This window comes from Hippocampus zosterae, chromosome 3, assembly GCF_025434085.1.
Source record: "Hippocampus zosterae strain Florida chromosome 3, ASM2543408v3, whole genome shotgun sequence".
Classification (NCBI taxonomy): domain Eukaryota; kingdom Metazoa; phylum Chordata; class Actinopteri; order Syngnathiformes; family Syngnathidae; genus Hippocampus; species Hippocampus zosterae.
The window spans coordinates 10,810,960-10,827,598 of record NC_067453.1 but is presented as its reverse complement, the minus strand read 5'-3'; the positions used below and the strand labels follow the sequence as shown (position 1 = coordinate 10,827,598).

At 45.1% G+C, this 16,639-nt stretch overlaps 1 protein-coding gene and 1 long non-coding RNA gene across 10 annotated transcripts in view; both read left to right on the top strand.

Annotated features, from left to right (window-relative positions):
- The window catches only part of abcc8 (ATP-binding cassette, sub-family C (CFTR/MRP), member 8), a 58,845-nt gene extending 42,544 nt beyond the window's left edge, over positions 1 to 16,301 (top strand). For 5 of the 9 annotated variants that reach the window (XM_052060027.1, XM_052060019.1, XM_052060024.1 and 2 more), the window contains 15 exons: positions 38 to 134; positions 854 to 1,104; positions 4,691 to 4,857; positions 5,792 to 6,019; positions 6,377 to 6,469; positions 6,597 to 6,699; positions 6,940 to 7,053; positions 7,117 to 7,237; positions 7,414 to 7,544; positions 7,615 to 7,693; positions 7,772 to 7,880; positions 12,175 to 12,278; positions 13,376 to 13,509; positions 15,799 to 15,861; positions 16,013 to 16,301. In XM_052060027.1, coding sequence (XP_051915987.1) covers positions 38 to 134; positions 854 to 1,104; positions 4,691 to 4,857; positions 5,792 to 6,019; positions 6,377 to 6,469; positions 6,597 to 6,699; positions 6,940 to 7,053; positions 7,117 to 7,237; positions 7,414 to 7,544; positions 7,615 to 7,693; positions 7,772 to 7,880; positions 12,175 to 12,278; positions 13,376 to 13,509; positions 15,799 to 15,861; positions 16,013 to 16,150 — 1,932 coding nt within the window. In that variant the 3' untranslated portion in view covers positions 16,151 to 16,301. Of the gene's footprint in view, positions 1 to 37; positions 135 to 853; positions 1,105 to 4,690; positions 4,858 to 5,791; positions 6,020 to 6,376; positions 6,470 to 6,596; positions 6,700 to 6,939; positions 7,054 to 7,116; positions 7,238 to 7,413; positions 7,545 to 7,614; positions 7,694 to 7,771; positions 7,881 to 12,174; positions 12,327 to 12,436; positions 12,942 to 13,375; positions 13,510 to 15,798; positions 15,862 to 16,012 lie in introns of those variants that run through there. The other 4 variants (XM_052060026.1, XM_052060025.1, XM_052060020.1 and 1 more) reach the window with 4 other exon arrangements.
- On the top strand, positions 13,521 to 15,597 carry LOC127597243 (uncharacterized). Its single transcript, XR_007961617.1, has 2 exons — positions 13,521 to 14,244; positions 14,320 to 15,597. It is a non-coding gene; the product is annotated as an uncharacterized LOC127597243 (long non-coding RNA).
- Positions 16,302 to 16,639: the final 338 nt, after the last annotated feature.

Below are 16,639 nucleotides of genomic sequence, written 5' to 3'. Positions count from 1 at the left end.
GTCCATGTTTTTCCACCGCCCCATCTCCTCTCCACAGGAGACAGTGGCATCAAGCATGACAGATATGGAGAGGAAAAACCTGCGGAGAGCAATGTACTCCAGAGAGACTGCTAAGACTGAGGAGGATGAGGAAGGTGAGGGGTCAAAGCACTACTGCCAATAAACAGTTAAATGTCAACATGGTGAGGAGAAGGGCTTTCAGCCCGTGAACTTACTGCAGCTGAGTGTATTTTTTTTTTCCCCTGCTGCAATTGAGTCTTGTCTTGCAAGCAAGCAGCACAATCGCCGGTTGTTCCTGATGCTGCGTCATCAGTAGGTGGATGAAGTAATAGTATGATGCGCTTTGAGAACCCGAGCCATAGAAAAGCGCTTGTACAAGAAAATGCTTCCCATTGTTCCTGTAGTTGCCAGCACTGTGAATAGGATTCTGGAGCTGAATTAATATTTCTACCGAACCAAAAACTAAGAACCCAAGCCACAGATTGATGATGACATTATCTGGGTTGGTGGCACAAGTCCCAGCTGCATAGATATTGGCATGAGAAACTATTCATTAAACCCTAATCAATGTACACCTAAGCAGCAGTAGATATTGCAGTTATATTTAATGACTTTGTTTATATTTTATTTGGTTTGCGGGGCACTTAATTCAGACAGAGAGTAGAAAAACAATCTGAGCAATTTGGCAAATAGATTCTTGAGACTAAGGGATCTCAACAATGATTTGCAACAGGAGAGCGCAGCTAAATAAAGAAATGAAGTTCATTCAAGGTAAGAGGAGGGTGTCGCTCTTTATCAGACACGTTGTGTAAGTTCCATCCTTCCAGTGAACTCATCTCTTTCTTGTCTCCAGAAGAATCCTTGCAGAGTGATGATGATGATGACAACTTGTCGCAGGTAATGCGTCAACGAGCCACCATACCCTGGCGCTCCTGTGGCACCTACCTGTCCTCGGCTGGGATCCTGCTTCTTACGCTGCTCCCCCTGTCACAGCTACTAAAACACACCCTCATGGTGTCCATTGATTACTGGCTGGCACACTGGACGTCACGTGTCATCATGGCCAAGTCGGACGCCACAGCGCACAACTGTACACTTGTTCAGGTTAGGGAGAGGAACGTTTATTTACTTTTTTCATAGATATTTGGCCAGCGGTGTACAAAGAGATATTAGTTGAATTCCTTCGGATAGAGCATACAAATACTGATGAAAAAAATTTGATGAATCACAATGCCAAGAAAATAAAGTCCACCTCCACGTTGAGGAAAACTGTTTTTTGGGGGGGATAGGGTGGTGGGAAGGAGTGAAAAGTATTGGGGTGTTTTATACGTCCATACGTTTGCCCAATGCTGTCATGGCATAAGACCCACATTTGATGCACAGTTGTCTACCGTTTTCATTCCGCGCAGTTCGTAATCACGGTTGGCCGGAAAACTGAGGATTCTGTGCGTCGGGGTGAAATCATCGTAATGATAATGCTGTAAACATAATTGCAATCCTCGGTTTATAATCCATTTACTTTCCTATCGCAGTGACAAAACTCAAATTCGTTAAGAATTTGGGAAGTGCTATAGTCTGTCAGTAACCTGCTCTTGCTGCAGCAGTCAAGTCAAATCTATTTAGATATAGCCTTTCATCACAAAGTCTCAACCGACTTGACTCATGAAGTCCAAACTGCAGTCAGTCTTATAGTGTATTGCGTACGCTTCAACGTATCACAAATATAAAACAATCAAAGAAAAACAGTTAGTATGACGGTCGCTGACACCGCCTTTTTGTGCCATGTGACAATGCAGCCTTGCAACATAGCACTAACTAACAAACATTTGAAGCAATCACATCATATTTTGTCCATTTTGGTGCTATATGCAAAACTATAACTGTGATTGCTTGACTGTTTGCTTTGTATTCATATTTTCCTTGCTTCCACTGTGAACGAATCATTCAGGTCAATGTTTTTTTTGAAATGCGGGCCACCACAAATTTACCTAACCAAGTAAGCGCAAATCTTTGAATCACCGTTGAGCCGTACGGAATCGAAAACATCAGCGCAACCACTGACTGCCAGCTCCAGATGGAGTGCTCTTTAACAAACCCTGAAGCGACCACGTGTTAGCTCCTTCATTAGAACAGCAAAACGAATGCACTGATAAACAGGGAGAAAGTAAGAGGAAGAATGTCAATACAGTACTTGAAGTGAGACAAATGTAAAAACATAAATGAACAGTGGGTCTCATCAGCCTTACAAGTGAAAGTCATTACGACTTACTGCAACCATTTGTTATTCTCAGTGTAAAATCTACCAGACAGACTTACACACACATACACGCTGCTATTAAGAAAAAACAAAATACAATGACTATGAGAACATGAAGGTTGAACTGAGACAGTACTCCAATCACATTTGCTTCAGGTCAGCCAGAATAGGTATCAATATTTAATTATAGGTGTAAATATATACATAGGTCGTGGTGTGTGTGTGTGTGTGTGTGTGTGTGTGTGTGTGCGCGTGCACGCGCGTGCGTGTGTGTGTGTGTGTATACCAGATCACATTTCTCATGGTCATGTGGAAGCTACAAACTCTGAACGGCACCTCATCTTCCTCCCTTATTTTTTTTTCCACTCTAACACACTTCATATTAACTTAAGTGTAAGATAAACCATGTGCTTGGTGCCCAAGGATGCTTTGATAAACTTCAGTGCAGCGAGTCCCTGCAAGTGTATCTAATCAACACGTAGACACAGCCAAGTCCAGTTGCCGCTATCAAATGTAATTACTGACCCATGGCTGTCTCCTTTGTCTCTTTGCCGCGCTGTACGGCTGCCAGACTGCTGTTGCACACTACACACTTAGCATTAACACTTTGACAAACGAAATGACACAAGTGGATGTTTGATGTTACTAGTGGGGATTCACGTGCATAGTGAGCAGTTACTGTATTATCAATCTTGCTAACCAGTCAATCCAAAGTAAGCATGTTTGTCCATTAATTGATAAGGAAATGCCAGAGTTGTCATTGAAGTAAATATTATACACACACACACACACACACGCGCGCACACACACAGTGTACATCTATCAGAGGTGATTGCTTAAGACTGCAAGGGAAGCTCAGCTTCCCAAAAAATAAGTCAGGGGTCCCCAAACTTTTTCCTGTGAGGGCCACATAACTTTTCCCTTCTCTGATTGGGGGCCTGTGTCAGTTTGTAACATCAACGATCGTAGGGGAGCTTAAAAATGTATTGTTTCCCAGAAAGCCACACATAACCAAATAACCCTTTCCAGGTTCTTTACAGAAAAAAAGTCAGGAAACAAATAATAACACTGTTAATGAAATAAATAATAACTAAACAACTCTCTCTCTTTATAGCCCCTTGAAATCCACAAAAAAAGAGTTCTGCCATCTACAAGAATGCCACCTATATTGTCTTGTTTATGTCTGCTACCGTCTTGTTCGCGTGTTCTACTAATTGAGCTGAGACACGACTAAAACACTGAACCATTCTATGGTGTGTAAATAACTGTGACCTTGATTTCAACGCTATTTGTGTCATGGGTCATTTTGCCCCGAAGACCACCTTTGTACTTTTCTCTTATAAGCTTCCATGGAAATGTGAATAAAAAACACATTTCAATTTTTCTGCAGTTGGGGACAATCTAGGAAAAGTAATAAAAGTTCAAGTTAAAAAATTATCATTTAGGGGTTTTTTGGGCGCATTTTTAACACAGTGACGGGTCATTTTGACCCGAGGACAACAGGAGTGTTAGAGGGCCGGGTCAAATGTGCCCGCAGGCCGTATCCGGCCAGCGGGCCGTCGTGTGAGGACCCCGGAAATAAGTGATCAAATAAATGTGTGTACATACGATTGTGTGTACATGTCATTGACTAAATATGCGCTACAACGCGATCAAGTTTTGTTCTGAATCAGCTTCTTATTACTGGTTACGACGCGGCTCTCTTCTCATTCATTCCCATAGCTTCACTGTGCTTTAAATTGTGTGGATGCTGAGCATCGACCGTGCGGACGCTGGGCGTCTCGAGAGTTCAGTGTAGCTTGTCCCAATGCATTGAAACGAGACGAGTCATTGGATAAATGCTGGTTTTGTCCCGCCCATCGGACGCTCAGCGTCTCTGGGAGTTTATGGACAGTGGCCGTGTATCAGCTTTTCGGCATGATGAGTGGATGACCTGTCTGAGGCTGAATTTCTTTGTGATTGACAGCAAAATGAGCCAATCACCGATCTTTTGGTGTAAGCATCCGTGGGGAGCATTTTTCAATTCTCGTTCTGTTCTGAGTTGAACTGGAGACTTCTCATTATCTTAGCGACACTCTATTTGTTTGTATTTGTTGAAAACGACTAGCGACAAATTAATCTTTTATTTCTGGTGGGTTTTATTGTAGTTCACACATCAGATCATTTTCTTGATAAGGAACGGAGAGAAGAATTCACGTATAAATAAACGGATACATTTTATGATATAGGCCCAAATAGAGCTTCCCCTCCTTGACAGACCAGCATCCGCCACTGATATCTATATAGATGTACAGTATGTGTGTGTGTGTGTGTGTGTGTGTGTGTGTGTATGTGTGAGGACTTCCAACACACTGCTGTACTTTTCACAGCATCAGGTTTATCGACTGTAATCATGAAAAAAAAATGTTTAATTGCATGTATGTGCTGTTACAGGACTGTGGCTTCAGTCACTCGTGGTATCTTTTGGTGTTCAGCATGCTGTGCTGCCTTGGCATTATTCTGTGTTTGGCCTCTTCTGTGGCTGTGGAATGGACCGGCCTCAATGTGGCCAAGGAGCTCCACCAGAACCTCCTGAACAAGATTACCCTGGCCCCCATGAGGTACAACTCTCCGTGTAGCAGCTTGATGCTGTGAAAGAGTTTGATGTGTGTGTTTGTATTCAAAACAGAAGCACAGTTAAAAGCATGATTTCTCGCCCCATTACTCCAAGCACCATCTGCTTTCCTTCCACAATGCCCAGAGAGACTTTTTACACACACACACACACACACACACACACACACACACACACACACACACACACACACACACACACACGCACACACACACGCGCACACACGCACACACACACACACACACACACACACACACACACGCGCACACACACACACACACACACACACACACACACACACACACACACACACACACACACACACACACACACACACACTTTCTTCCCACTTCAAATTTCAAGCATGTACAATAGTCTTACAATAAGGTTTTATAGAACATAACAAGTAACAGTAACAAGTCCTGTGTTTGAATTTGAGTCCGGCCTCTGTGTACTTTGCATATTCTCCCTGTGCTTGCAAGGGGATTTCTCCAAGTTCTTCCCGTTTTCCAAAAAGACGCATATCAGTCTCCTTGAAGACTCTAAATTGCCCATACAGTAGAATGTGATTGTGAATGGCTCCTAGTTTGTTTTTAATGTGTGCACTGCAACTGACTCGTGACTTGTCTGAGCTCGAACCCTGCCTCTTGCCCAATCAGCCGAGATAGGCTCCCGCTCACAAGTAACCTGTATTACAAAAATAATAATAATAATACATTTTATTTCTAAGCGCCTTTCAAGAAACCCAAGGACACTTTACAATAACAAAAAACACAAAACAATACGGGTTGAATATTGTGTGTGTACAGTATGTACATTTCCCCAGTGTGGGACGAATAAAGGATATCTTATCTTATGTGAACAAGCGCCAAAGACAATGGATGGATGAATAGCTATATTGTTGTCTTTTGACAATCCAGGTTGTTTGAGACCACCCCACTTGGCAACATCCTCAACCGATTCTCCACAGACACGAACACGATCGATCAGCACATTCCGACCACTCTGGAGTGTCTCTCTCGCTCCACCTTGCTGTGTGTGTCCGCCCTGGGGGTCATTTCCTACGTCACTCCTGTGTTCCTCATCGCCCTCCTGCCGCTGGCTGTCACCTGCTACTTCATCCAAAAATACTTTCGTGTGGCTTCCAGGTGAGACTGACAAGGGTGTGTGTGTCAGTGTGTGGACACGATGAACAAGTGTTGAAAAAGACACCATATTTGTTTTCTTTCAAATACAGTCAAACCTCGGTTTTTGTCCATAATCCGTTCCAGAAGGCTGTTCGAAAACCGAAACCACGCTCTTTTAAAAAATAAAAAAAGCTTCACTTCCTCAAAATTTTTGGTCGAAAACCGAATTGGTGGCGAACCGAGACGTTCGACAACCGAGGTTTGACTGTAAAGGGCAACATACAGAGGGTTACCTTTTACGAGAGGCCCAATTAGCTTACCGTACTTTTGCAGAACTTGGCTGAAGTAGTTGTTGTTCCGTTGCGCTCTTTTGCAAAGGGACCTGCAGCAGCTAGAGGACAGCACCCAACTGCCTCTGCTCTCCCACTTCTCTGAGACAGTGGAGGGTCTCACCACCATCAGGGCCCTCAGGTGAGCATAAAATCTTTTTGAACGGACTCATGAGGAATATTCTGCCATCACTGTACCAAGGCTCCTTGCCATAGAAAGAATACTACCGATGAAATTACAAAATGAAACCTGTTTTCTCATCCTTCAGGTACGAGCCCAGGTTTAGACAGAGGTTACTTCAGTTCACAGATTCCAACAACATCGCCTCGCTTTTCCTCACAGCTGCCAATCGGTGGCTGGAGGTCCGCATGGTAACGACTTACTTGTATTTGTCCCGGTCTTGTTCCTCTCGTTCACATTCATGACATGCCACCTTGTTATGATGTTTTAATTTGGGCTCGCGCATTTGGTCCCAGTGGAAATGACTTTGTTTATGGATCCCTGGACAAATGATTTGGCATTTGCATTGGCAATAAATAGGATGCTCGTCAATTGTAATTTTTTTTTAAGCTCTTCATGACATCAGCGGAAAATTCTCTATCTGCTCGTAGGAATATGTTGGGACCTGTGTGGTGTTGGTAGCGGCTGTTTCTTCGATTACAAATTCGCTCTACGATCAGCTCTCTCCCGGACTGGTGGGACTGGGCCTCACCTACGCACTCATGGTGAGACCGCGGGCCCTGTTTTCCTTCTGAAGGATCATTGAGTGAATGCGTTCTGTCTATCAGGTATCCAACTACCTGAACTGGATGGTGCGGAACCTGGCAGACATGGAAGTACAGCTGGGATCAGTCAAGAGAATTAACAGCCTCGTCAAAATAGAACCAGAGAATTACGAGGGTCTGCTGAGTGAGTTCCACCTTAAATCCATAAGGAATTTGGAGTTCTACAGCTTTGGAAAAAATCGGGCTGAAAGTCATTTCAACTGGGCTCTAACCACTCCTAATCCAGATGCAATTAATCGCCATAAACTGTCTAGTTTGCAGTGCAACTAATGCTCGGCCGGCGTTTGTTGTGGTTGCCAGGCCTGTCTCAGGTCCCTGATGGCTGGCCCCAACGTGGCGAGATCCAGATCCAGAACCTGAGCGTCCGTTACGATGCCGCGCTCAAACCTGTGCTCAAAAACGTCCACGCGCACATCAACCCTGGACAGAAGGTCAAGAATACTTCAGGTGAGAAAAACAAAAATACTTAGGAAGCGTTGAGGTCGGGTGTTTGTTTTGCAGGTGGGGATCTGCGGCAGGACAGGCAGCGGCAAATCATCTTTCTCCCTGGCGTTCTTCCGCATGGTGGACATGTTTGAAGGTTTGCACTCCCAGACCATCGTGTTTGATGCGCCACTTGATCATGCACTCGATGTGAATTATTTCTTGACTTTGACAGGGAGAATTGTGATTGATGACGTTGACATTGCCAAACTGCCGCTGCAGACGCTGAGGTCTCGTCTGTCCATCATCCTGCAAGACCCGATCCTGTTCAGCGGCACCATTCGGTATGAAGACAAACAAACTTCCGTTTTACCTGCAGATGTTCTCGTCATCTCACGTTAGATCAGGTGACACTTCAGGCGCAGAAGGACCTTAACATATTTAATAATAATAATAAATGCTCTTGCGACACGGAGGCCCAGTCTCATTCGGCTGGGTCGTCGCAGTGCGTAGAGCCGATCAGCTTCACCAGGGTCCGCCAATGACCACGGTCATGGGCCAGGTCCGCTGCATCCTCCAGGGTAAGGCCCTGGTGTTTGAGATCCTCTCTGATGACATCAAGCCATCTGGTGTGGGGTCTGCCGCGTGGCCTTTTCCAGTCGGCTGTCGCTGGATCAAATGAGAAGATGGCACGAGTTGGGTGTTCCGGGGGTAATCGGAGGTGATGACCAAGCCAACGGATGCGCCTCTGAGCGGCCAGTCGGGATGCAGAGGGCTGAAGGGTATGTTTTCGGAGGTCTGAGTTGGAAACATGGAGGTGCCAGCTGATGTTCAAGATGGTTCTGAGTGACCTGCTGTCAAAGCCGTCGATCCTCTTGGCCCGGGTCTTGTTTAATGGCCAGGATTCTGCACCATACAGGAGGATGGGAAGAACTGCTGAGTTATAAATGCGCATCTTGGTCTTTTGGGACACTGAGTGGTGGCGCCAGAGGGGCCGCCACAGTGACTGCATTGCCGCGGCCGCGAGGGCGCGTCTGCGGTCAATCTCTGGCTTGAGATCGCCGCTGCTGGTAATAGTGGAGCCCAGGTAGATGATGGAATTGACAAATTGCACTTCGTCTGTGCCAAAGATCAGGGGGGAGGGGTTGGGTCCGTCACCGATATACATAAGTTTGGTTTTCTGCCAGCTTACTTGGAGGCCCAGCTTTGCTGCTTCTGTTTGGTATATGGAGAGAGCACTGCTGAGGTGTTGGAGGGAGTTGCTGAACAGGGTGGTGTCATCAGCGTATTCAAGGTCGGTCAGGTGGAAGTTGCCGAGCGACACGCCTGAGACTTGCTCCCGGACTTGGATCATAAGGTGGTCAATGACACCGTTAAATAGGCCAGGAGCGGCCACGCAGCCCTGTCTGACCCCGCTGTTAATGGGCAACCACTCTGAGTCCTTCCCATTCACACGAACACAGCTCTCTGAGTTGTTGTAGAGTCGCTGGAACAATGTGGTTATTTTGGGTGGCACTCCAAGGTATTTCAGAATGTTCCAAAGGGAGAGGTGGTCGACTGTATCAAAGGCAGCTTTGAGATCTATGAAGGCTATAAAAAGATGTTGGTCCTTCCGAAACTCTCTAACCTTCTCAACAATGAGTCTAACTGCTGAGATGTGATTTATGGTGGACCGGTTGGGCATGAAGCCAGCTTGTTAGGGGCAGCGATGGCTTCGAATGGCAGGAAGGGCGCGGGTGAGAAGGATCCGGGTGAACAGTTTTGCGGGTATGGAGAGCAGTGAGATGCCTCTGTAGTTGTTGCAGAGTTGCTTGTCGCCTTTCCGCTTCCAGAATGGCAGGATGATGCCTCGGGTCCAGTCTGTGGGGGGCTGTTCTGCCACCCACACGTGGTTAATGATGTGGGTGAGCCACTGGGCCATGGAGTCACCACCTTCTTTGAGCAGCTCTGCAGTGATGGCACAGATTCCAGGGGCCTTGTGATTTTTTAGTGATTTTATTGCTGCTCTGACCTTGTCGAGTGTGACTGGGTCAGTTTTGCAGTTGGGGTTGGGGGTGGTAGAGTTGGCAGCAGTAACAAGACGGGGGTCGGTGGGAACTGGAGGGTGATGAAGGAGGTTGCTGAAGTGCTCTTTCCAGAGTTCAAGGCAGTCTATTTCAGTGGTGATGCGATTTCCACTGGCATCCTTCATGAGGGCGGTCTTGATGTGTGGTCCGATGCGGCCTTGGCGCAGCATTTGAAAGACCTGTCTAAGGTCGTTGCGCTGTGCTGTCAGTTGCAATTGCCGCATTCCGTGCTGCATTGAGCCTCCGGTACTCTGTGATATCACCGCGCAGGCGAGCAGCACGGCGGCGGTCAATGATGTCGAGGGTCAGCTGTGAGATCCATGGTTGTTTGGGAAGAGATCTTGATCTTCCCAATACATCCTGGGCAGACTGGTTGACCTTTAGTTTGAAAGACTCCCAGTCTGCGACGTCATCAACGGCGAGAGCGGTGAAGGCGTTGGTGATGGAGCGGCGATATGGGGAGGCAGTGATGGGGTCGCAGAGTCTGGAAGACATTAAGCGTGGTTGTGGCCTGATAGATGGGTCTGGTCGTATTTTAAGTCTTAGCTGGGCAACCAACAGGCGGTGGTCAGTGTTGCCCAACTGTGCACCTCTGAAGACCCTGCAGTTGGTGACGGAGGATCGACAGCGGCGGGAGATGATGATATGGTCTATCGCCTTCCGGGTTCTTCCATCAGGGCTATACCAGTTCCAGTGATGGATCTGCTTGCGGGGGAACCATGTGTCGGTGATACAGAGGTTATTTGAATGGCAGAGGAGAAGCAGACGTTTGCCGTTATCATTTGTGGTGTTATCGACAAAGGTGGTGCCAATGGGTTGTGTGGGGGTTTGGTGAGATGGTCCTTCTCTGGAGGAAGAAGAGAAGGTTGCATTGGCGTCAGTGAGGATGATGACGATGTCATGTGGTGGGGTTTGGCTAACGACCTGATGGAGTTGGTCGAAGAAGGTGTCCTTCACTGTATCATCGGCGAGTTCTGTGGGGGCATAAGCAACGATGACTGTCATCTTGCCATGTCGGTGGAGGAACCGTGCAGACAGGAGTCGGTCGTTAATTGGGATCCAGCTGATAAGTGATTGCCGTGTATGTTTGGACATGGTCAGCGCAACTCCATGGAGGCCCGTCCGGATTTCAGGGCCACCCCATATGAAGCTGTGTTCTCCTGCTGTAATTTCGCCGCTGCCTTGCCATCTTGATTCACACAGACCCGCCATGGTGATTTTGTAGCGGGAGAGCTCCAAGGACAGCAGTAAAGGAGCTCCAGCCCGAAGAAGCGTTCGGACGTTCCATGTGGCAATGCGTGTCTTCAGGCGTAGGTCAATCCGTACTCGTTGGTCGGGGGCGTTCCTATGTCTTGTCTTGGTTTGGGCAGTCTGGTTTCTTCTGGTCGGTTTCGTAACAATAAATTTTTCCTGAGTGGGTTGTTGGCCCTCTGCAGGATAGTCGGATGATGGGGCTGCCATCTCAGCGGCGTACCGACACACCGTTGGGACCGTGTTAGTCTGGAACCTCCCCGAAGACCGGCCCGCCAAGGGAGACCCTACCTGGAGCAAGCTCCAGACGGTAACGCTCTCTGGATCATTGGAACACACAAGCCTCCTTGCCACGGCAAGGCCAGGACCCACAAGGACATATTTGCACCGCATTTATTTATCTCATGCATGAGCGTCGAACGGAGCTGAGAGCTTGTCACATTCCTTCAAAAGGACCTGTGTTATTTTTAGACAACCGCAGAAGTGCCTGTACGAGCTTTCAGGAATAGATGAGGGTTTTTTTTTTTTCCAAGTGGAACCTCTATGGTGAATCATAATCTGCTCAAGGGAGCACATTTCCTGCTTGTATTGACACAATGGTCGAATTGGAACTAATGGACGTGTTCCTGAGTTTGGCAGCCTCACAATTTAGAGGTCCCGATTTTGAATCTCGGATCAGATTTGTGTGTTCTCGCCATGCTTTCCTTCCACAAGGCCCAGAGAGATTTCTTACACTGACACACTTTCACATTCCCAAAACTATTGATTGTCCGTAAGTGTGAATGTGATGATGAACGGTTATTTGTGCGTATATCTTTCGCTGCCGACAAGTTCAGGGTGTACCTCCAGGAGGTGAGGTTTTCATCAGCCAGTTTGTTTCCGTTCAACTATTTTTGATATATTGACACTTGTTTTTGAATCACGGTAAATGGAGGTTTTTATCCCAAATATATGCTTTATTTTAAATGTATTGATGATATTAAAACAAATATCATTAACATTTTTTGAAATGACAATAATTAATTGTTGGTGGTAAAAATTATATGTGATTCCAATTTGAACAAATGTGTATACAAGCGTAAAAGATGAAATTGTGTTTAATCCAGATCTGATTTTGATTCCGATATTACTTTTTCAAATTTGACATCGAAAGCCTCACGCACTGTACATGTTCACATTCACAATTAATTGTCTAGGCACAGTCTTCGAATAAATATTTCAGAAGCTTGTAAGCTTTCGAAGGTAATTGTTTAACATTTAATGTATGGTGTGAGTTCTGCTTTGGTTCCAGTTATTGTGTATGGGGTGCGTTTGTGTGTAGGTTCAACCTGGACCCAGAAATGAAGGCCACGGATGAGATGCTTTGGGAAGCTTTGGAGATTGCTCAACTGAAGCCTGTTGTTAAGTCACTTCCAGGAGGGCTGGGTGAGTTTATAGTTGGATCTATTTTAGTGTGTGTGTGTGTGTGTGTGTGTGTGTGTGTGTGTGTGTGTGTGTGTGTGTGTGTGTGTGTGTGTGTGTGTGTGTGTGCGTGTGTGTGTGTGTGTGTGTGTGTGTGTGTGTGTGTGTGTGTGTGTGTGAAGACATGCGTGCTGTCAAATACACTGTTGTGATCGTATCATGCCAGAAAAATCAAAGGTTAGTTTGTTTCCATGACCACTAAAAAGGTGCCAAACTTTACCCGGACGCCCTCCTTCGCACATCTGCTGTACTGTATCACAATACATGAGCATCAATATTTCAAATGCCCTGCAAAGGCTGTTTATGCACAGTGCTCGTTCTCAGGTGGCGGTCTTATATTCAGATCACATCTAGTAGAGGGACACTCACCTTCATCTGACTTCCACGATAAGTGTGATGAACGTGACGAGTGCCTGGTATGCTTACGACTTTATTTAGCTGCTGTGGGCTTGCTATTTATCTCCCCTATACTCTTATAAGTGTCATGAACAAGCAGTCAAGGTGATGATTCATCATCATTTGATGCTCACCTCAGGCTCGACACAATGGCAACCGATAACTTGTCGTGTCTGTCTTTCCGTCCATCCATCCGGATCTACATATCCTATGTCAACTAACTTATGAGCACAACTCTCTCTCTCTCTGTTGATCTATACGTCTATCTGTCTCTCTGTATTTACAGTATATCTATGTATAGTTACATCAATACTGTATGACATTACATGACATATAGGAAGAAACTCGTCATAGTTGCGAGCACGAGATGCTGGGTTTGAATCACAGGTGGAACATCATCATCGTGTTCTCTTGTGCTTGTAAGAGTTTACTCAGTTTATTCTTGCTTCCGTCCCTAAACGCATTTCTTAGTTTAACCATAAGTGTGACAATTGTTTATTCATTGTTTACATTTGCACTGCAATTGGATGGCTAGCCAAGGAGCATTATTATGATGATGATTATTAGTAGTAGTACTTTTTTTGCCGTAGTGTTGGGTCTGATTAGATTATTGATGTTTAACAAATGAATGATGATTGCACTTCTTAATTTGAACATGTCTCCAGATGCCAATGTGACGGAGGGAGGAGAAAATTTCAGCCAGGGTCAGCGTCAGCTTTTCTGCCTGGCCAGGGCTTTTGTGAGGAAGAGTAGCATCCTCATCATGGATGAAGCCACGGCATCCATCGACATGGCAACGGTCAGTGTGTGTTTACGACTAACCATGTTTCTAGGGAGAAAACGGTTCCAGGGAGGGGTGGAGTGGAGGTCACCGAGTGATATTCTGTCACCAATGGCAACTATAAAACACAAGGAAATACAGTTTGCGGCAAAAGCTAAGTGGGCGATTCTAAAAAACAAAATTGTACTTACTTCTGCAGCAGGGGAGAACGAAATGTGTGCAAATAAGAGCCTGAGGGCTAGTGTGTGCAATCAGCTGCTGCTTACGTAAGAGCATCTCCTGAATGCTGTTTGACAAAGACTGACATTTGTGGTCTCAATAACGCACCACTGATGCCTTCGAGCAGACAGCGCTTAACTTTTAACTTAACTCAGCCAGTTTACTTTCTTAGGTCAAGTCGATTAGAAGAGAGTGAGGGGAAAAAACAAGCATTGAACAGATTTTGTTTTTCTTTTTAAAATCGTGACTCATTTTCTAAAACCACTACATGGTGGTACGCCGGCACACTGCAATGAAATTATATACAGGCGCAAATTAAATACTACTACCTTTAGAGTGTTTTTTTAAAAATTCATTTTCAGATATAACCATCTCAATGAAAATGAATTAACACTTCAATGTTTCTGTCTGTGTAGAATGAATACATGCATTACACTAGTTTCACTACTCGAATAGTACTGTGTTACTGAACTAAATCAACGTTTTCATGACATTGACACGTTTTGATGAGCACCTGTACATTTAACTCATTCAGTACCAGCCAATTCTGGACCAAGTCTGAAAAGACGTTTAAAAACGTCGTTGGGAGTGAATGAGTTAACAATACAGTGTTGCCTTGAGATAAAATTGTCTCGAACTCTGAGCTTTTGCAGATACAAACCATAGTCAGGCCAACCTTTTGCTTTGGATCGCGAGCAAAAATGTGTCTTTATGAACAATATAAAAGTGGCAGTGAATTCAGCTCAACACCATTGAAGATAAGCAGAGAGTAAAAAAAAATCTTCAAAACAGAAGCTTCAGACTGCTCATTTGCACTTGGGAGAAATAGCAAAACAAAATCATAATAAAACACAATGAATTTCATGATGTGTATTTAAAACAACCACCATTTCGGGTTTTTTTTACTTTTCGCCACGCTTGTTACCTCCCTAACAGCGTCTCGGTTGGTTTATGATCGCCGATCGTTGTTATTGATTCAACAACACGTCGGAGATTCGGCCGCGTTTTGGCAAGACAGTGGTGAAAAGACGCTACCTCCGTTCTTGGCTAACCTGCCGGCTGATCTCTTCCGCGTTCGCTCACTCCCTTCACGGAAGCGCCGCCGCCGCCGCAGCCGCGGCAAACGCAGTGGTCAGCTTGTGAAGCTGAAACGGAATCTGAGACAAACTTCGATCGCTCAGGCGTGGTGTGCCCTCGACTCCGTCGCCTCGTGCTTGCTAACGGTCGTTGGCTCTCCCAACGCGCCACGGCATTTTTTCCCTGTTTCAGTGTTTCAGTCATTCTGGAATGACCTCCCACTGAACATTCGGCAAGCCTCCTCGCTGCCCATCTTTAAAGCCCTCTTCAAAACTCACTTGTATTCTTTGGCATTCGACTCAGCATGACTTAGATTTGTTCTTGATTTTACTGCTTGGTGCTTTCCACCACCTTTATTACCGATTCGTCTTACTGTTTATTGTGTATGTTAAATCGCTCCATGTACAGCACTTTGTATGCAGCGATGGCTGTTCGAAAGTGCTCTATAAATACATTTGACTTGACTTGACTTGACATAGCTTACCCTCTGGAAAGTCTGTTTCGCTTAATGCTACAAATCGTGCAAAACTTCGTAGACAGGCTGACCAATATATAAAATAATACTCACAAGCATGTATTTATCATTTTGTGAAAAATAATGTATCTTACTCCAAGTTACCGAGTCAGTAGTGAAACCTTTGCTTGGTTTGGAATGTGGGTCTGGTACGGATTAATGGCTTCCTCATTAATTTCAATGGGGAAAGATTATTTGAAACATAGGTGTTTTGACTTCCGTGAACAGTCATGGAATACAGTCAGCTCGTATCAAGGCACCAGTGTATGTTTGATATTATGGTTGGAGACTGTGGCGTTAAATTGCATGAAACAGAACAGTTTTTCATGTTTATATTTTCCCATTTAGAACTGTAAGGGGAGCAAAATTAAACTGACACTAAAAGTATAATTTATGGATCCATACCATTAATGTTTGTGTGTGTGTATGATATGTAAAATATATAAAAAAGACAATATAATATGTATATGTAAAATTTAATTCTTCTGCATCCATAGGAGAGCATCCTGCAGAAAGTGGTGATGACTGCCTTTGCTGACAGAACAGTGGTTACAATTGCAGTAAGAGCACATACAGCAGTTTATAATGGCCACTCCCTGTCCACACACACACACACACACACACACACACACGCACTCTCTCCCCATACACACGTTTTGGACTGCTCTTGTTTGTTAAGCGGCCTCCCTTGTGCTCCTCTATGCCGCACAGCATCGTGTCCACACCATCCTGAATGCCGACCTGGTGATTGTAATGAAGCGCGGGATCATCCTGGAGTATGATAAGCCCCAGGCTTTGCTGGCGAAGGAGGACAGCGTCTTCGCCTCCTTTGTGCAAGCAGACAAGTAGCACAAGAAGAACAAGGAGGAGAGCACATGTCAAAGGAAGACATTCAAAGTGCAATTGATCTATGGAATATTATACCTGTATTTTTTATTCATATTGTATTATATTTGTACATAACAATGTGAGATGGTTGCTAATAAAATATATATTGTCACTGAGTGATGTTTTTGTCCACTGAGGCAAGTGAGGTGTTTTTGACTGAGCTACACTGACCCTGTCAGTAACACGTATTCATATTCTCACGGGTGTCACAAGATCCTGCAAGAGCCAAGAATGACTTTGGAATGCTAAAAGGGCGCCTTATAAATAGCCACGGCAGGCCAGGAAACGACATCCTGCACCAGGCACAACTATTACTACTCTTAAAAGACCAACAGGGAATCATAAAACATTGGGTAAACCTTCACTTAAAAAGACAAGAAATATAACCAAAAAGCTCTCTTTAAAAAAATGATAATGCTCAGTTTTGATTGGCACTGTCAGATATATATC